Below are 21,164 nucleotides of genomic sequence, written 5' to 3'. Positions count from 1 at the left end.
GGCGCAGTCGCGCGCCGCGCTCCCCCCGTCCCCGCCGGCCCGGCGCGCGCGCTCCCGCGCCGCCTGCTCCCCCGGCATCTGTCCCCCTCCCTCCCGGCCTCTCTCTCGCGCGCGCGCTCTCCCTCCCGCGCCCTCTCCCTCGAGCTCCCGGTTGGCCACGGCTGCCTCGCGCTCTCCCTCTCTCCGGTCTGCTCCGCCGTGCGATGCGAGCTCTGGGCGACCGCGACACCGCCTCTCGCTAGAGACCTGCCCCCCGGCCCGGCCCCCTGCCCAGCCCTGCCCTGCGCGCAGGGGTCGGCGAAGGCGCAGCGGACGCACGGACGGCCGAGGAGCGGCGATGCACACGCACTAGCGGCACCCCCTAACTTGCTCCCTCCACACCCCGCGTCGCCGCCGCCTCCACCTTCTCCTCCGCCTCCTCCGCCTCCGCCTCCGGCAGCCGCTGCTGAAGGACCCACCCTGCCCCCCACCCCACCCTCCGCCGGCTCCGGCTGCGGATCTAGCCTCCTCGACTCTTTTTTAAATTTTGGGTCGTGCACAAGCCTCAGTGCCTGCAGCCCGCGCCTCCGGGCCCGCGGGCGCCTCCTCCTTCGGCTCAGGAGCCCCCGACCCCAGCAACCCTCACCTCGACACCCCCAGACCCCCGCCAGCTGCCGAGCGTCCGCGCTGCTGGACTCTTGTTAGCGGCTGCCTTTTGGAGGGTTCTGGTCTTTGGGCATTTTTGTTCGCTGCCCAGGAGAGAATATCGTGATTTCCCCCCTTCGAGCCCAGGCTCTGCTCCGTGGGGGGGTGGGGGGCGCGCCGAGCCGGGGAGCCGAGCCAGCAGAGTCGTGCGGGCTGTGGCAGGGAAGGGGCCACCATGGGATGTACTCTGAGCGCAGAGGAGAGAGCCGCCCTCGAGCGGAGCAAGGCGATTGAGAAAAACCTCAAAGAAGATGGCATCAGCGCCGCCAAAGACGTGAAATTACTCCTGCTAGGTAAGGACCGCGGCGGCCACCCCCGCCCCGCGACCCTAGCCGCGGCGCACCTCCACCCCGCTGGCGCCCGGGAAGACCTGGTCCCCGAATTGGCCCCACCGTGTGCCCAGGATCACCCACCCCTTCGCATGCCTTAAAGCCCCCTTCCCACTCCCCTGAGCTGACACTCACCAGTTTTTTTTCTCCGTCTGTGTCCCAACAGGGGCTGGAGAATCGGGAAAAAGCACCATTGTGAAGCAGATGAAGTAAGTCCCTAAGGCGCCGGGATTTGTGCTTTTATTGAGAATAATTTTAAAATCGTTATTTACCTTGCTCACTCCACATTGCTCTCCAGACCTGATTTATAATTCGTATACACACAAACACACACACACACACACACACACACACACACTCACACACCTGGCTTTGCCTCCCCTCCCCCACGCCCTACGTTGGTTTGGATCCCCCCCACCCCACCTCCTGTGGTAGGTGTTTAGGGGGAGGGAAGGGGAGCGCCTGTAGTTGTATGAATGACAGTGTCCGCCATATTGATCAGGACATCACACTATTGGCGTGATTATGATCATAACTCTTGCTCGTGGACTATTTCGTGTGTTTCGCTGCCTCCATTTCCGACTGCCTCCTCCCTCCACCCCACCCTACGCCACCCCCCCGAATCCCACTTCCCTCGGTCTTGTCCTGAGGCCGTGATTTTGAACTTGTCTCAAACATGGAGGGAACCAAGCCCTAGTGGAGTGGGTGGAGGATCTAGTGTTTGCTGTTCATGAATTTGGTGCTGAATTGAAAGCTGTAGCTTTGGGACCCCCCCCCCCACACACACAAAAAGAGGGTAAATGTTAGGGGAGGGGGGCGTGCTCTGGGGGAAAGGGTGGATTTCCAAGCAGATGTGACAGGCAGAGGTATCCAAGGTAGAGATGGGAAGGGATGCTGTCTCTGGGCTGAATGAAGGTCCTGGCTGCCCCCAGCCCCTCTCTCCTCCCTGGCTCTCCCAGAGATTGCTCTCCTGATGGGGGCGGTTTCCTGTCACTGTGCGGCCTTTATCAAGTCTATTTATTTACACTCTGCATAGGCCAGGTTCCATGTAATCTACCTCCAATGCGGATTTCAGGCCCCACTTGCCGCCCCCCCTTCCTCCTGCCTTAGCTATCAGTTTCCCCTCCTAATTAACTGGGGGTGGATTTGAGTGATGGTTGGAAATTAAAACAAAATGGGATATTCCTTCCTTTCCACATTTCCCCAATAAGGAGCCTGGCCCCTCCTTCGCCCTGGCTGGCTCGCTTCTTGCCCCATGCTCTCCACAGCTCCCCGTGAGCCCACAGCAGCTTTGCCTGGGCAGGGATGGCCGGCAGGGAAGGGGTGCGCGCCTTCTGGGCCTGTTGGCCCTGCTGCTTCCGTTGGCCTGTCAGTTCAGGAAGGAGGAGTTCGTTAAGACCGTTTAGCAAGAATTCCACGTCGCTTTGCTGTGACACCTTCGTGCACACACAGCTCCTAATTAGAGGTTGCTGTGCAGTAAACAAAAATGATTATTTTTCAACTTGACAGAATAGCCGAAGTAATTGCATCCCGTAGGAAAACAATGGAAAATAAAAACCCCTTTCGAGGGAAGGTGGGTGGGAGACAAATGGTGCTTGCGGTTTCAAAACCAAGAAGAAGAAAAAAAAAATCTTGCATGTGTAACAGGCATGACAAGCGGGTTCCTGACGGCGCCATGATGGTAGGGAGTAGCGACTCGGAGACAGTTTCCTCCATCTGCTTGATATTCTCGTTTGTGTTCGCGAACTCCCAGGGGCTTTCTTGGCTGAGGCCCCTTCGGCTCGCCTCACCCTTCTGAGCCTCTGGTAATTTGGCCTGGGGCTTCTCTGGGGCTTGTGCAGCCCAAATGGATGGGGAGGCGGGACCTGGGGAATTGCTCTTTGCAACAAGATGCATGTTGCATTTACCAGGAGCCCTCGCGGGTCGGGAAATGCAAACCCCGCCACCTCTTTCTCCCTAGGGACAGGTTTCAAAACTTGCCTAGTCTGTAATCTGCCGCGGCAGTCTAGGAGTCGTAGAAGCCTCAGCCACTAGAGCTGGGTGAGGTTTCAGGCGTTGCAAGTGGTGGACAGCGCCCAGCCGAGGCCGGAAAAGTCGATGGGGCTGAGCTCGGTGGCGCTCGGCTCCGCTCGGCTTGGCCTAGGCGCGGGTCTCGGAGGGACTCGGAACTGTTCGGAGCCCGAGTTGCTGCCTCGCTGGAGAGGGCCGAGCAGCTTCGGAAAGGGCCGGAAGACATTCGGAAACCCTCGGAAGGGGAGGGCAAAGTAGGAGGTGAGGGGGGGACTAAAACCTGCAAATTAACTTTTCTCCACCAAAGCAGCTCGTTACCTGCTTTTCCTGAACATGCCCCATAAATTAGGTTGATTTAATAAGAAATTTAAAAATATATACTGAGTTCCCCAAAGGGTAAACCTTGCCTCCTTTATTCAGAGAGATCTGAGTTCTCTCAGGAGATAGGTGTGCCACTTTAGAATGGAAATTCCTAATTAAGTCCTGGGGCAAGAAATCGTAAAGGAAGGCTGTGTGAGTCCTGAGGAGAGCCCTGTGCATCTGTATCTGGTTAGTGAGAGGGGGGTGAAGTGTCTAGTGTTTGAGTCCACTAAACCAGAAACCAGAGTATTTCTTCTCTTTTCCTGCATTTTTCACCTTCATACTCACAGGACTCCCCCTCCCCCCCCCTTTTTTTTTAAAGAAAACTGCCAGGTAAAACAGATTTTTGTAATCGATTGTTTCTTTTAAAAAGCACAGTATACCAACTCTGGTAAGGAAAGAGTTGGTTTGCTCAGAAGGTCAGTCAGAAAGGTGTCTGGTCCATGTCGTTTTGCCCCAAGGGAACCAGGTGTCCTGTCCTCTTGAAGCATTCATGAATGACGGCTTTTCCTGCAAGCTTGGCTTGAAATAAGTCAGATCAGGGCCTTGTGCCAGGCTGGATTCAGAACTTGTTTTATTAACCACAAAATGTGAGATTGGTGTTACTGTATCCTAGTGGCAGATCCTTTGGAGTCCTCATTTCCAGAGATGGGTTTTGAGATCACCACTTGACTGAGAGTATTTGGAGTCAGGAAGAATGTACTTTCTGGGTGGGGCCAGGCCAGAAAGTAATTTCCTGCTTCCCTGTGCACTAGGATTGGTGACAAACCTTTTATTTAGGCCGTGTGTGTAGGTTAATTCAAGTGCTGTGTTACTTCATCTAGGCAGATGATATTGATGTTACGTAGTCCTTTGTGGGTGATGCCCCGTGAGAGCCCAGTGTTGTCCTAATGGGAATTTGGGTTTAGTAGCACAGCCCTTTGGGTTGGGAGGAAGAATATTGATCTTCAGACATTACCAGATCCTTTTTCTTCAGCAGTTCCAGAAGAGCAAAGTGCATTCTACTCAGCCTGTGGTCATATCCAGGTTGTGCTGTGGGGATTAGGAAAAGGAACAGGAGTGTGTGTTGGTAGTAGCTTAAATTAAGCCATTAATGACTGGCAGACAGATGCTGCTGGGAACAAAATGTTACCATCCTCATCAGCCAAGAAACATTACAGAGCTGACCTTTGGAATTTTTCTGCTCAATACATGTCATAAGGGGAAACTTGTGTCTGCTTTAGAGGTGTCATGATTTGACAATCATTTTAGAAACCTAATTCTCAACACTTTAAATTTTAATGTTTATTATTGTGTGTATGTATATGTATGCATATGTGGAGGTCAGAGGGCATCTTTGTGATGTTGGTTCTTTCCTTCCACCTTTATGTGTGTTTGGGGGATCAAACTCAGATAGCAAGGCTTTCATGACAAGCGCCTTTACCTGCTGAGCCATCTCACTGGCACCCCCCCCCCTTTTCCTCCTTTTGTGCATGGGTTGGGATTAAGTTTTTGGGCGCTCTCTGCAATGGTGACAAGCGCCTTTACCTGCTGAGCCATCTCACTGGCACCCCCCCCCCTTTTCTCCTTTGTGTGTATGGTTGTGAATTAGTGTTTGGGAGCTCTCTGCCATGTGATACGGTACATTTCAGTTTGGCTAGATAGTGACAGCTGAGATAGCACAAGTGTAGTTTACACATGCTGTGAGTAACCAGTGCTTCCTTTTTTCTCATGGCACTTTAAATAGTTTTGCTTGCTTTAGGAGTTTGTGACCTCACCTTTGACATAACCTTGTCATTTTGCAGGCAATCAGTGATGTTCTTAATCAGTCTAATAAAAAGTTTTAAAGAAAGTATGAATTTTATTGAGTTTCTGGACCCCTGTAAAGAAATCTCTTAGAGTTATGTTTTACAAGGCATAGAATCAATAGAATATCATTTAAACTTATTTCCCAGTTCTAACATCAAGTAGCAACTACTTGGACTATATACCTGATGAAAATGGGAAATGTCCTGTGGAATTGTTCCCAACATTACAGTTTACCCTTATTCAGCATGCTGAGTTTGCTAGGATGCTGAGTTCAGGCTCTGTCTATAGAGCATTAGATTAAGAAAAACTAAGAGTTTGAAGCTGGCAGAAAGGCCTGACTTACTAGCTGGTATACTTCACTCAAACAACAAAATGGAGCATTTCAGATATACTTTCATTTCTGAGGTACCTGTTCAGTGCTTTTTTAAATTTGGGGATATGTCTGATTAAAGTGTTACTGCTTTTACAAGTATTCCAGCCTTTATGGGTAAGATATCAGTACACCACTGTCAGGGAAGATGGTGGTCTTGAAAACGGTCACCTGCTGCCAAATAGATGATGGTTTCTCCCTCCAGCCTCCTTCACTTTGTAATTAGGGTGTTGAGACTATTCGGTTTACATTCAAGCCTGTATGCTTTAAACACCCCTCTGTTCAGCACCCACTAAGGGACAGGCATTAGCAAGGCCAGTGGCAACTTGCAGTCATTACATTGTAAAAGTGCAGCCATCTAAAAGGGCGTTTCCTACCCATGCTCAGAGGTCTCTTATGGAAATAACAGTCGACTGAGAGCTATGCTTCTGGATTTGTGGGCTTGTTACTGCTGCAATCACTTCATTGGCTCCTTTGCCTCCTTCCTCTCCTTCTGTCTTCATGTTTATTCAAATTGATGCACCTTCCTCTCTGGAGACTGAGTGCAAACAGAATGTCAGATCAAGTAGCAGATGAGTTCTCCTTTCTGATAGATGGTGCTCTCTCCCTCCTTGCTGTTCACTGAGCTGTAAATACCAGCAGACCTTCTTGCCAGAAGAGAAGCAAGCAATCCACCTGATCTCATCATGCATCAGCTGTGCAATTCTTGAACCGCAATGGAGTTCTGAAATGGAACTTGTGTGCTTGTGGGAGGGGCTGTTAGATTAAGTAGACGAAGTTCATGTAGATTGACATGGTTGAATAGGAATCCAGAATTTCTTTTCAGTGTATGGGAAGTTAGATGAGTACTCAGGTTCTGGCTCCTTTCTTTTAGCACATGGAGTGCCTGGGTTCTATTGTGGTGCTCATGAGACCACATCAGTTAGAGTTAGGAGAAGATCACTCAGGTTTTTTCAGCCGTTTATAGTCCACTGTCACTGTTAACACTGGAGAGTTAATAGGAGTAGAAGAGATCCTGTTTTCTGACATGTGCTCCTATGAATGCATGATGCAGGGACTTGATTAGCCCTGTATGCCAGGGTGCATTCAGATAGACCATTGTTGTAGAAGTCCATCTTAATCTGAAAGATAACTGGCAGGCTCATAACAGAGATGACTCCAAGATGAAAAGTCATTTTCACTGGCACTAGCAAAGAACAACTTTTAATTCTGAAAAAAAAACCAAAAACTCCACGTTGTTTGTGTGAACATAGCTCTATGAATTTGAGAACAAGAATTGTGAGGAGGTCACTTCACATTTGTTGACTGTGTTATTAAAAGCCTGAAAGGGCTCAGGTGAGCTCTAGTCTAGGAATTTGGTTCAGCTTATATCCAATTTATATTTTATCCTGGCCTTATTATACCACCTAGCACTGGTAGAAAGGACACTGTCCAACAGAAAAAGCAGTGGCCTGACTGGTCCAGGGGAGTAGGTGGCTTCTTATTTAGAGAAGCAGGTTAGCATGCTTTGGAATGAAGAAAGGTGAAGAGCCTTACTTTACAATCAGGCTGTTTGGCCTCAAGTCTTGACTCTATGACCAACTAGATGTGTGAACTTAGTTATTTCTGTTGCCTCAGCTTTCTTGCCTGTGAAATGGAGCTGGTAACAAAAACAGCTCTTATATCTAAACAGGTTGTTGTAAGAATGAAATGAGTTAACACAGGAAATGAAATATGCTTACAACAGTGTCAGGAACACAGAAGTTGTCATACAGTGTTAGCTCCAGCTTTTATTCCTTTGATTGATCAGTGAGTGCTCCTTTCCCATATGTAGTTCTCTTGTCAAGTATGGAACTTAGCCAGCCTATCAGCCAGAAGAGGGGCACGGTGGTTCATACCCAATGATCATGGCTTTTCCCCCTTGCCTGCTCTGCAGCACTAGTTATATAACAACCCATGTTGTCAAAAGTGATGTGACATTTTTTGATGGCATAGCTGCTTCAGCACAAGAGACTTGTACAGAGTGGGAAAGAGCACTGAACCAGGAGTCCAGACCAGCAGCTCTGCCTCTGCACTTTTCAGAGCAGTTTCCTGAAAAAGTTGGATCAAGGGTACCAAAGTTCCTTTCTTATTTCTTAATGGTCTATGAAATTGGGATTCCTCCCCACCCCCCAATCAGAGTCTTGCTGTTCTAAACATAAAAGCATCAATTATGGTTCTATCCTGAGGCTGCAGGATACTCCTGAAAGTTCTTTTAAAGCTCAGATAATTGTAGAATGGCAACCTCAGTCACAAAGTTTGCCAATCAGAAAAGTCATTGTTCTGAAAAGCATTTTGAGAAAACCACCTCTAACCAAGCTTTTCATAGAGTTATGGTTCCCAAACCAAAGAGGAGGATCTGAAAGCATCCTGTTAGTATGAAACAGGATGTCACTGGGAAGAGAGAGAGAGCCAGAGAGTAGTTGTGGTTTCTAGGATGCTCAGGAGTAGAGACAAGCTTTACCTTTCTCACCAAGGAGGGCTGCATGCAAAGGAACTTGTCTGGGTTCAGGTCCCAAAGTTGCAGGGAATTGGGAGCATCACAGACTCTTACAGGAAGGGTGGGGAGAAGTGTGTTTTAATTTTGACTCATTCATTGCTTTGACTCTGGAAGGATTATTTAGCCCCCTCTGGGCCTCAGTCTGTTCATCTCTTAACTGGCTTTCACTGTGGAATTTCTCCAGTGTCTTTTGCATTTTGAGTTCTAAGATAACAGTAAATGTAAAGAGAAACCTAGAAGCCTGAAATGCAGTGGGGAACAGTGGGAGTATTTACCACCCACAGCTTTTATCTGCTGAGCTGTCTTTAGTTCTAATTTTCATTACGGAGAAGAGGAAAAACATTGTGCTTTTCATAGCACCAAAAAATTAAGGTAAAGTAAAATCCCACAAGGCTAATAGTCAGAGCCCTGAATTTGTCCCTTGATTTGTTAACCCTCTGAGAAGCAAGTAAAGTGGAGAATAGGGGGTGATGTGTAAGACTAGGACTCTGTGGCCACGCATCTGCTCTAAATTCCTAGGTATGTCTGAGGTCATGGATGGGTTTTCTGTAGAACATTACTTATAAACCAAGAGTGATGTCATGTGCCTGTAATTCCAGCAGAGACAGAAGGATCACTGCAAGTTGGGAGTCCACCTTGGTCTTCATAGGGAGTTCCAGGGCTATACAGCAATACTCTTTCAAAAAACAAACACAAAAATAACAGCAGAGGGGAGGGAGGAAAAGAAAATGTTCCTTATCAGAATAGCTTCCCTGTGCTTTAAAAGTGACCCTGGGTCACCTGCAACCTCCCATGCATATCACACACATTGCAAATGAGTTAGATGTTTATGTATCTATTTTGGGGTAGTCTGGGTGCCCCTTCCATACCACTCTCTAAAGTAAGGATGCTGATTTATTTTCATATGTAACACTGAGCCCAGAACATGGTACAGAGGAACTGCTCACAAAATACTGGCTGAGGAAAAGAAATAAGGTACACAGGAATGTATCTCTTTGATGCATAAGTCAGAGTAATATTAAAAGCTTTCAGTGGCTATAGGCTGTGCCCATCATTTTCAACCCATTTACTTATTTTCTTGTATCAACTGTGAGGAAATGGTTAGCAGTTCTGCTTTATAGATAAGAAGTAAGGGTCAGAGGAGTTGAATGGCTTGCTCAAAGCCATATAGGTTAGTACATGACAAGGGCCCATTCAATGATTTGTCTTATTCTAAACCTGTCTCTTCTATTATAATTCCACAGTTGTTCTTATTAGATGACCATGACCAGTATGGGCAGTGGGAAATAGGAGTTGGAAATCTGTTACCCATTTGTGAGTGGGATGGCACCAACGTTGGCTGAGGTTGGTGACTGGAGAGACTAGCATGGGCCTAATAGTGCTGAATTTCTTCTGGAGGTGGTAGTGGTGGTGGTCCACAGGCATCACTGATTTGGACAGCAGTGTTCCCTAGCAACCAGCCAGACCAGTCCTGAAATCATTTTGTATTCCTGCCTGAGTAGTGTGAGCCTTGTACATGTAGCAACAGAGAACAAGGCCTCTGAAAACTTTGGGTTTGATAAATGAAGGTTCCTTAGAAAAGACTGGGGAAGACAGGATAGAAGGAGGTCTGTCTGTCTGCCCACCCACAAGCATTTGTGAATACAGAGCATATACATGGTATCATGGAGGCAGATTGGAAGGTCTCAGTCCCTATCTGAGAAACTCATAGTCTAAAGAGCTTACATATAAGAGGCTCTTACACTTCAGGGCAAGAAGTGCCATGATATCTGTGTTCACAGTGTGCAGTGTGGGACCAGAGGGTGCCTTCTCAGCCAGAAAGTTCAAGAAAGTCAGCTGAGAGAAAATGGCGTGTGGGCTGAGACATTAGAACCAAGTGGTAGTTAGCCAGGTGGAAGAAAGGGAAAGGCGGCAGAGGACTGGAATGTACAAAGGCTGGATATGTCACCACACAGAAGACACTGAGGATGCCAAGTAATTTGGTCTGATTAGGGCATTATGTGACTGTTAAGAAATTAGGGAGGAAAAATGAAGACAGACACCGGATCATAAAAGTCTCTATTATGCTAATGACTTTGGATTTTATTCTCAAGATTACAAATTGCCATCAAAAGGAAATAGGTGACAAGATCAGTGGACTCGAGGCGGTCAGGTCTGGAGGACTGGGAGAGCAGATGGAAAGTTACTTGTGCAATCCAGAGATAAGGAAAAGATAAGAATTGAGTTAAAACAGGAGCAGTGAGTGGGTGGGAGAGAGAGAGAGGGAGAGAGAGAGAGAGAGAGAGAGAGAGAGAGAGGGGGAGGGAGGGAGGGAGAGAGAGACGAGAGAGAGAGAGGGGGCAGAGATACAGCAGGGGAGGAGAGGAGAGAGAGAGAGAGAGAGAGAGAGGGAGAGAGAGAGGAGAGAGAGAGAGAGGCTCAAGATACACTTGGGCAATAGGGTGATCGATTGAAGTTTCCAGAAGATTGGTTGAAAGGGCATTAAGAAGGAGGTTAATTTAGGGAGTATTGACAAGAGTGAGCTCAGGGTCCCTGGGTGGGGCCCCTGTGGAACAGTTGTCCTATTCCTCTAGATAGGAGAGTGCGGGAGGAAGGAAGAGGAAGATTCGGGGAGAAAAACGGTGGCATCATTTGGTCATGCTGATGATTCTTGTGGTCATCCAAGTAAAGGTCTCTGGTAGGCAGTTGACTATGTGGTTAATTAGGAGGTAGAACTCCAGGGGAGAAGGGTCAATTTGGAATTCTGTGGTAGTGGGGACAGTGAGTGCCGTGCTGGATAGTCACCTTTAATAGGCCAAGTGAGAAAGGGTAAGAAGACAGAGAATGTGTCCTACATTTGTGTACACGCACGCGCGCGCGCACACACGCACACACACGCACACACACACACACACACACACATACACGCACAGTTCCAGGAAGTAAGAATAATTTAGGAAGAAGAGCTTGAGAGATGGAAGGGAAAACCCAAAGCACAGCAGCGTTCATGAAAATAAAGTCAGGCGAGCATGTTGAGAAGACAAGGAAGTGGCCAGTTGAGTCAGTCCCTCCCCAGGGTCAGGTAAGATGGGGATTGGCAGGTGTCTGGCAAGCTGTTGACTTTAGCAAGAGTGATTTCCACATTGTTTGTTTGTTTGTTTGTTTGTGGTGGGAGAAAAGCTGAATTGCAGTAGGTGTTAGGTATGTGGGAACTTGATGAGCCGTGAATAGAGACCACTTAGCCAACACACCACCCTTTGGAGAGAAGGGGGAGCTGAGGTAAGGAGGGAGAGAGGGCAGAGGGGGTCCAGAGAGGGTTTATTTTGCTTTTCTCTTGGCTGACATGAGGGACTTGGTTCCATTGGAAAGCTGCTTTTTTAAAAAAGGTGCCCAGGGGAGGCAGAAAGGAAAGAGGAAGCGAAGGAAGGAGTGGAATCCCCATCCTTGAGGATTGGCAGCTTGGCCTGGACACACACATCCATTTCCTCCCGCGGTTCTGATGGGAGCAGTAAGGGTGGAGTGTGCGTAGAGCTCAGGATACCTCTGCTTTCACATTTCTTTTTATCTCTGAAGTGAGAAGAAGGAAAGCAGCTGTGCGACCTTTCTTTCCCCCCTGGGATGCCAAGGACTTGTAATCTTTATTCTACTCAGACCCCTTATCCATTCACTTATCCAGTATTTACCTAGCACCTATTATGTGCTAAGTCCTGTTTTATGTGCTTAGAGTTTCATTGGCAAACAAGTCAACTCCCAGGGGAATCAGGAAGTAGCCCCATAAACAATTCCTTATAGTAACTACTATGACATTTTTTCTGGAGTCACCCTTGAGGGAAGGCCTTGTGCTGATCACAGAGGGCTCCAGTCACAGAGGGCTCCAGTCCCTGCTCTGAACCCTGCTCTCAGAGAGCTGGATCCATCAAGGAGACCAACAGAAGCTGTGAGAGTGAGGAGGAGGTAACAATGGCAGGTTTAATTTGGACAGAAGCTGGGGGTGAGCAGGGCTGGGGCTCATTGGAGAAAGGAAAGTTTGGTGGATTCCTGTTGTGTTAGTGCTGTGAGCCGATCCAGTAGGATTGTCTGTCACTGTACCCTGCTGCTCAGATATTGAAGTGGGCTCATGACGCATTTTCCACAGTGATTGACCCAGGGATGGGCATGTGACTTAAACCAGGCCTTTCTCTGGAATTTTATGAAAGAGAAGCTTTTAATTTGTACCTAGTGAAGAGCTGAGGGGGTGAAAAACATGAAACTGGCTGTGACCAGGGTTTCCACATCTGTGTTGTCCTCATCAGGGAGAAGCTTGCTTATAGTGATTTAGACTGGGGCTTTGAGAGATTGAGGGACAGGGAATGGGGAGAAGAGAACGGAAGCCTGAAAGACTTCTGGTGATGTGACCGTACCTCTGAGGTTGACAGGAGAATCGATTAGATCATGCCTCTTCTACAAACTAACTTGACAATTCGTTTGTTTTTGTTTGTGGTGCTGGGGATTGAACCCAGGCTCCTGCACATGCTACTGTGCGAGTACCTCCACCACTGAGCTACACTCCCAGTTCTGTGCAAATTAATTTGAGCTAGGATTCTGTCCCTTACAAACAGAATTATCTTGACAAAACAGTAAGAACTTTGAAGAAGACCTAAGAGTGCTAGCTACAGCACAAAAGCAAGACTTGAACATGGGTCCCTAGTGCAGGGGTGGTGAGCAATTTCATGCCTGAAGATTGGGCGGTTTCTGGGATATGAGAAGTGATTAGAAGAGTGGGACTACCTTGTAGGATCCCCTGATCATTTTGCTAAAGGGTATTTACAGTAGTGTCAAGTCCAGAGAGCAGGATGAAAGGAGACCTGAGGTGAGTTGTAAGTGCAGAATGGAGTCTAAATGAGGGAACTGAGAGAAAGGGCCATGAAAAGTTGGGTGTAAAAGGAGGGGAGATCTTTGAGGCAGAATAGATAAGACCTAGTATCTAGTTGAAGATGGGGATGAGAGCATCCTTCTAGTTTGAACCTATGTGGTAGAGCTTAGATAAGCCAACAGGCCAGGGAGCCAAGTAGCAGGGAAGGCCATAGCTGAGCAGATGCCAGGTCAAGCCACAGGCAGGAATTTCAGGTCCTCCAGAACCACTTTCTGGAAATGTTGAGCAGCTTTCTTGGGAGATACTTCTTGAGTTTAAAGGAGGGGTCTGGTCTAGGAGAACTGGGCTCAGCTACCCTTCATGGTGGGCTCTTGAGAGTAGGTGTCCCTGATGAGCATGATGCCCTGGGGTGCATATATAGATGGAAAGGAGAAGAAACCCACCTGCGGAAGTGAGCTGGGGAACCCACATATATGGACCCCCACCTGGTAAGGGGGACCAGAGATCAGAAGAACTAGAGAAAGCCCCAGAGCTCCCAGACATGTGTGTGACTCAGGGAAGGAACAAGCATCAGGAAGAGGGTAAGGACCCTTGTCCTTAAGTAAAGACCATTGTAGTTGGTGATTGAAACTGTTGTTGACCATTGAAAGAGCAATTTCAGTGGAAGGAAAGAGACAGAAGCCAAACTCAAGAGAATCTCAGTGGTAGAGAGAACTAGGGACAAGGAGTCAGGATACTTGAGTGCCTGTGGTCCTGGCAAGTCCCCAAACTTCTCTAGGACTCAGCATCCTCACATGCAGCATTTGGAAACTGGACTGATCTCAAGTTATTGGTGTAATCCTGACATTATAATTTAAACCCTACTGCTCAGCAAAACATATTCTTGTGGCAAAGGAATTCCCTCTTTCTTCCTTGGTCACCCCCAACTGGCATAATAAAGATAATTAAATATAATAGAGTTAAGCTTTCAGAACTCTAGTGCTAATTGAGAAAGAAAACTGGGACATCAGGTCTGGGAGTTGTGGACACCTGCGAGTGTTGGTCCATGTGCTCTCTCTTCTGAAGAGTGTGGAGCCTGCCAGGTTGGGATGTGTCTCACGCTGCCAGGGTTTCAAGAAGGACTGGGTGCTCTTTGCTGAAGGGAGGCATGCTGATGATGACTCCAGAGCATGAAGGCAAAATAACTGGAGTCTCCAACTCAATTTCTGTGGCTAGAAGAAAGGCTTGTAAGCCTAGGCTGGCTACATGGGGCATTCCAGCCAGGCAGACGAAGAAGAACTGGGGAGCCCATGTCTCAGCAGATGGGACTAGCTTGAGGACACTAGCAGACAAGGGCAGGAGGCACCTGCTGTTTCTCCTCACTCCTCCTCAACCCCATTGGGAGCAGGCACTGGGGAGAGGATGCTAGGCTGACCGAGGGGAGAACCCAGTTGTGAGTTGTAGCCATCTCTCTTGCCCTGCCCCCAACCCCATGTGAGTGATAGAAAGCTGTTTCTTTGACTGCTTCCTTAGAATTTTAGCCATGTGGACCTCACTGTTCTCCAACGTTGGCACATGTTTGTTTATTTTACAGATACCAGTGGAAGACCAGTTGCATTTTGGTACTTGCTAAATTCCCAGGAACAAAGCCCTCAATAAGATAATAATAAACTCCTGTCCTTAAGGACATGACATTGTTAGAGAAGGGAGAGAGTAAATAAGCAGAGACAGTGAAGTGATTTCATATCGTGTTAATGTGTCTCCAAGGGGGAAATTGGAGCTAAATAATGAAGACTGATTATGGGGAAGATGAGATAAGAAAGGTGGTAGAGGAGTGCGAAGGCCCTGAGACAGAAATCAAGAAGAGCAAAACCAGTGAAGCTGGGCCACAGGAATGGAGAAGTGAAGCCCACAAAAGCTTAAAGAGGTAGGTAGGCCAGCGTGAGAGTCAGGTGTGGAATGGAAGGCAAGAGGCACACATAAACAGTCCCAGTCAAGTTGGAGTTCTCCACATCACGGACCCATTATTGTCCATGGGTCTGGTGGCCTTGGAGTGGTATTTGGATTTCATTCTGAATGCCTGAGAGATTGAAACTCAACAACTTGATGTGACTTGTGTATTTAAAAGAACCCTCTAGAGTGGGCAAGATGGCTCCGTGTGGGTGAAAGCACTTGTGGCCAAACCTGATGATATGAATAAATGAATGAGTGAGTGAGTGAGTGAATGAATGAATGAATGATAATTCTAAAAGATCCATCTGTATTTTGGGAAAACCATAGGGACAAAAATTGTGTTAGTGGTTTCTAGGGACTGAGGTGGGGGTGGAGGGAGTGATTGATGACAAAGGCATACAGGGGAACTTTTGTGGGAGATGGAAATATATTCCATGCCTTAATTGTGGTAGTGGGTCATATAATGTGTATGTTGTCAAGAGTGAATTTTTCTTTGGGTAAACTATACTTCAATGCAATGCCCCTTATAAAATATACAGGGCATGTGTGATAAAACGTACCTGTAGTCCCCGAACTCAGAAAACTGAGGCAGGAAGGCAGGCAGTTCAAACCCTGCCTGGCCTATATAGAGAGACCATGTCTCAAAAAAGGTAGGGTGGGAGAGGGCTAAGAGAGGATGAGGGTGGAGGGTGAACATAACCAGAATATTTTACATACATGTGTGAAACTGTCAAAGAATAAAACTTTTTAAAGAAAATTTTAAACAGGAACCTCAGTAAGCCTTAGCAAAATTGATCTGCTATGTGGAGAATGGTGACAGGGAAGGGGAGGCCATCACACGGGCGGGCAGTTCACCCACTGCATGCTGTACTTAGAGCTGAGTCTGTACTACATGCTGTTTCTGGTGACTTCCTTACATCAGTTTATTGATGTGTGTTCCTGGTCTTCCTGTTTACATAGCTTTCCTTTACAACTGGTTTAAAAGCTTGGCGTGGATGGAAACCATCTGCTTCATTGTGCAGGCCCACAGGACATGCCTATCACATGTTATTTTCCTTATGTTTGAGTGGTGCTTTCAAGTTCATTGTCCTGTTTGAGCCTCACAGCAGTCTTGTCGAGCTGCAAAGACATCACTGTGTCCCCATTTTACAGATGAAGAAACCAAGGCAAAAAGAGATGGGTGCAGTAGCATCAGGAACAAGAGCTATGGAGATGTGAGGTTTAGCTGTCAAGATGATATGCAGGAAAATTACTTGGTTTCTCTGAATCTCAATTTCCTGATCATAAACAAGAAAATAAAAATTTAACACATTGCAGATATACTGTGAGGATTCAATGAGGCAACATAACTCAAAGCACTTAGTGCATAGGTGAATTCATTAAATGGTAGGTACTAGTATTTTATTTAGTATCCAAATGATTTATTCAAGGCCTTGTAGTCAGCATGGCACAAGCAGGTCCAGCTCTTCTGATCCTGGGTATGTCTTTCCCGCCATCACAGAGCTCAGTGTCTTCTTACCTGTTGTCAGTTGCCTAGTCCAAGGCTAACTACTGTTTACTGACTCAGATACTTAAATACAGCTATTGATTATTTCTAGAACACTCACCATGGCATAGCACTGTAGACACAGATTATAATAGTGAGTCTTCAGAGCAGTTGAGAAACATTATAGCTGGGTGAAGTGGAGGCTGTTGTGGGAGCATATGTGGAGGTAGGAGTCTGGGAAGATTTCCTGAAAAGGGTAACATTGAAACTGTAAATAAATTATGGGGCTGGAGAGATGGCTCAGTGGTTAAGAGCGCTGGCTGCTCCTACAGAGGACCTGGGCTTGGTTCCCAGCACCCACATGGTAGCTAGCAACCATATGTACCTCCAGTTCCAGGGGATCTGACCCGCTCTTCTGACCTCTGCAGGCATTCACGCACATGGTGCACTTACATATATGCAGGCAAAACACTCATGCACATAAAAATTAAGTGTGAATATATAAGGTGAAGTCTATATAAAAAGAGTATTCTGTGCCTTTACTTTGATAATAATCACACAACTCTATGTGGGTGAATTTCACTCTAGGTAAACAAACTATACTTCAATAAAACTACCCTATAAAATACACAGGAAACTGAGGCAGGAGAATAGTGAGTTTGAGGCTTGCGGGGGCTATATAGAGAGACCCTGTCTCAAAAATGGGGTTGGGTAGGAAGGGATAAGAGAGAATATGGGTGAACAAAACCAAAATGTGTTACACACATGTAATTGTCAAAGGATAATTTTTTAATTCAAATTACATTTTAGAAAAGGAACTATAAAATATGTTTTATATCTCTTAGAAATGTTTTAAAAGGCCCAAGTAATTATCACTTGTAAAAAAGTAGACCACTGCTGGCATTCAGAAATGTCTCCAGATATCCCTCCCTGGTCACAGTTCCCTTCTCACTCCCCATGACCTTGACTTTCATAGCAAGTGTTCCCTGTTGTTCCTATAGCGTTTACCCGCTACGTACGTACAGTTTAGTTTTTGTCTGTTTGACATAATTGGAATCACACCATTAGATACCAAGTCTTATAATCTTTCATTCAATATTATGTTTATAATATTTACCCAGGTTAATGAATTTGTTAATTCTCATTGCTATTTAATACACTATAGCATTCATTTAAATGGGTTAATATTTCTATATAGCATCCAAAAATATTTGTGAATATTCATGAAAATATGTTGCATATTATTTCTTTGCTATATAGTATTTATTATGAAACAGCCATAACTATGCCACAGTTACACATTCTACTCTTGCTCTGTCTTTGAATTATTTTAAGTTTTGGTCAATTATAAAGGATGCTGCTTTGAATATACTGCTCAGCATCTGTGGGGGGGGGGCTTGTGGGGCACAGAGCCTTGTGAAGAGTTTCCTAAAGTGGAACTAGTAGGAAGTTTGAACTGTATTGGATAATGCACAGCGGTTTCCACACACTGTGACAGCCCCATGTTACATTCACATTAGCAGAAGAGAGCCCTGTTTTTTCAAACCCTTGCCAATATTTGCTATTATCAGCCCTTTTCTGTTTTGCCAAACTTACAGGTCATTCATTATGATTTTACTTTATATATTCCAGATGACTCTGGAAGTTGAGCAGCTTCTATATATTTATCGGACAGCTACATTTCTTCTTGTTCTTCTGCTGGTTTTTAAAATTAGGTTATAGTTTTCTCATTTAAAAATATTTTATTATTTTGATTTTCTGTATGTGTGAGTGTATTGCCTACATGTGTGTAAGTGCACCTGTGTCGTGCAGTGCCTGCAGAGGTCAGAAGAGGGTGTCAGATCCCCTGAAACTGGAGTTATGGACAGTTGTTAGCTGCCATGTGGGTGCTGAGAATCAATCCCAGGTCCTCAGCAAGAACATCCAGTGCTCTTAACTTCTGAGCCGTCTCTCCAGCCCTAGTGTTCTCATTTTGTAGGAGCTCTTTGTATGCTCTGCCCTCCTCTTTTCATTAATTGCAAACATTCCTATTCTGTAGCTCACATTTTTGCTTTATTGCTGGTATATTTGTGATAAAGAGATGTCCTTATTTTTAATGTAGCCATATTTTTTCTCTTTTAACTAGTGCGCGCGCGTGTGTGTGTGTGTGTGTGTGTGTGTGTGTGTGTATGTGTGGTAGTTAATGAATTTCTTTCTTAACCAAGAGGAAACCAAAGCTATCCTCTTTTTGTCGCTCTCTTCAAAAAACTCGGAAGCTCTTTCCCCCTTTCCTATGAAGGTGTTTAATGTGCTCATAATTGATTCTTATATGGGCTATAAGTTAGGGGTCACTTTGGTTTTCTCCCTGAATGGACACTCCCTCGTCCTAGTACCACTTAAGGAAAAGGCCATTCTTTCCATCCCTGTTTTGTGAGGGTCACCTGTGCCCTAAATGAAGTGTTTGTGTGCGTGGGCTGTTTTTGGCTCTCATTATTCTTGTCACCTCCACACTGGCCTGATTAGTATAGCCTTATAATGTGTCTTCGTGTAAGGTTTAGCAAGTCTCCTTTACCCTGTTCTTTGTGTATACCTAGGCTGTGGTAAGCCCTTTGAATATAAATGTTAGAATTAGGTTTCACATACATATGCAGAAATCGTGCACACAGGCATATACACAGATGTATTATGATTTTGATTCTTTGAATTCTCTAACCTGTTGGAGTAGAATTGACATTTTTAAATCTCTGAGTCTTTCTAATTCATGTTGTATTAATTTAGATTATCATAATTTCTATTAAGAAACATAATTTTTCCTATAGCTGTCTTGTATGCTTTTCATTAATTTATAAATATATTCTTGGTACCTACTGTGACCTGAAAATTGCTTCTTTCAAGAGGAGCTATGGGGTTGCTGCCCCCGCACAAGCACAGCCTCCCCCCATTATGTGCAACCCTCACTAGAGTGCACACACAGCTTTTACAGTAATGAACCTACAGTGTGGCACATAATAGTCACCAAAGTATGTAGTCACTGTAGGGTTTGTGCTTTCTGTGTGCATTCTCTGGGTTTGGACAAAGGTACAAGGACATGTGTCCAATCTTTTGGTAGCAGAGAAATTCCCTGTGCGTCCTATTTATTAATCCTCCTCCTCTTACCTCTGGCAACCACTGATCTTACTATGTCTGTAGCTTTGCTCCTCCAGAGTATCATACCATTGCAATCATGTGTATGTACCCTTTTCAAATTGGCTTCTTTCACTAAGAAATACACTTAAGTTGCCTTATTTCTTTGCCTGGCTTTAAAAGTTCATTTCTTTTTAGTGCTGAGTAGTAGTTCATTATCTAGATTATTGTAGATTTCTTTTCTAATTTTAAATGAATTTATGTACTTGGTTGGAACTCTTCATTGCTTCCAAATTTGCTGTAAACTTCCATGTGCAGATTTTGTGGTAGACATGGTTTGAGTTCTTTTTGGTAAATACCAAAAACTATAATTGCTGGATTGCACGATAAAAGCATGTGTAGTTTTGAAGAAAAATAACCCACTAAGTTGTCTTTGAGTGACTATATGTGCTACATTCCCACCAACAGTGAATGAGAGTTCCTGTTCCTCCATATCCTTGCCAACATTTGGTGAGGTCAGTTGTCTGGATTTTCAGATGTATGTGTAGTGGTTGATGTTTTGCATTTCCCTAATGATATGTGATGTAGAACATCTTTTCATTTGTCAGTCTCCTTCAGTGAGGTGCCTGCTGTGGACCTCTGCTCAGTTTCTAAAGAAAGTTGTTACTGTTCTTTTTGTTGAGCCTTAAGAATTTGTATTATGTGGGGCTGGAGAGACAGCTTAGCAGTTAAGTGCTTACACTGCTCCTGCAGAGGACCAAAGTTCAGTTCCCAGCACCCACATTAGCTTACAACTAACTGCCTGCATAACTCCAGTTCTGGGAATCTGATGCCCTTTTCTGACCTCTTGGGCAACTGTACTCACTCATGTGCACACCCCCTCAACCACATAATTAAAAAAAATAAAATAAAGAATTAGTATAGTTGGGCTCTCAGTCCTTTGTCAGGTATGAGTTTTGTAAATGTTTTCTCGTAGCATTTAATAATCGCTTTTTAAAAACTGCATTTTGTATTTGTTATTGGTATGTAGCATACACTTCATTTTTGTGGATTTATTTTTGTACTTATCGACTTTAATTTTTCAATACATTCTAATAGTTAATTTGAAGCTTCTAAGGCCGAGGAAGGAGAGTGACCCATCTAGGCTCCTGTGTCTAGAAACACAATAGAAATGGAACAGAATGTGGTCCTGTTTCTCCTGATTTCCAAAGGAAGACTATTCAGAAGGCTTGGGTAGAGCCAGCTGGAGGGAAGGAAATAACATTTATTGGATACCTGCTGTTTGAGATGTTTAATAGCCATGGCCAGTTTAGCTCTCATTGGAGGCAGTTTCTTAATATTGCTGTGTTATAGATGAACAAAGTGAGATTGAGAGACATTATCTAAAAGCTGCCATGTGTGCACCAGACTACATGACATCTATGTTGGATTCAGACATTCACTGAGGCTCCTGGGCCTTGTGCTTTCCACCCTGTGATCTCCCAAGGCCTTGGCCCTAACAGGTCTGCTGTTGCTGCTAATAAAACTGTACTTGCAGCTCCAGATTCCTGCAGGCCTGGTTACTGTCAGCTCTTGGGTTGAGTTCCCACCTAAGTCCCCTCCTTCACCTCACAGTGCTCTCTCCCCACTGAGGAAATTAGTTCACAACTTGTTGGGTTCTAGGAACCAAATTAGGAGTTACCTTGGGTACATTGTTTTAATCTTGATTCCAAAATACTGGTTAGAGTTTTACCATTGTGTTTTGTTATACAGCA

At 45.6% G+C, this 21,164-nt stretch overlaps 1 protein-coding gene across 3 annotated transcripts in view; it reads left to right on the top strand.

Annotated features, from left to right (window-relative positions):
- Nucleotides 1-7: 7 nt before the first annotated feature.
- Nucleotides 8-21,164, top strand: part of Gnao1 (G protein subunit alpha o1) — a 172,170-nt gene continuing 151,013 nt past the window's right edge. Inside the window, exons 1-2 of one of the 3 annotated variants that reach the window (XM_008852751.1) lie at nucleotides 8-977; nucleotides 1,180-1,222. In XM_008852751.1, the coding sequence (XP_008850973.1) occupies nucleotides 860-977; nucleotides 1,180-1,222 (161 nt within the window). In that variant the 5' untranslated portion in view covers nucleotides 8-859. The remainder of the gene's footprint in view (nucleotides 978-1,179; nucleotides 1,223-21,164) is intronic. The other 2 variants (XM_008852752.3, XM_008852753.3) reach the window with 2 other exon arrangements.

The sequence above is a fragment of the Nannospalax galili genome, unplaced genomic scaffold (assembly GCF_000622305.1).
Source record: "Nannospalax galili isolate Female #2095 unplaced genomic scaffold, S.galili_v1.0 scaffold1007, whole genome shotgun sequence".
In the NCBI taxonomy this organism is placed as follows: domain Eukaryota; kingdom Metazoa; phylum Chordata; class Mammalia; order Rodentia; family Spalacidae; genus Nannospalax; species Nannospalax galili.
Note: the sequence above shows the minus strand (reverse complement) of the source record. Positions and strands in the feature narration are given on the sequence as shown.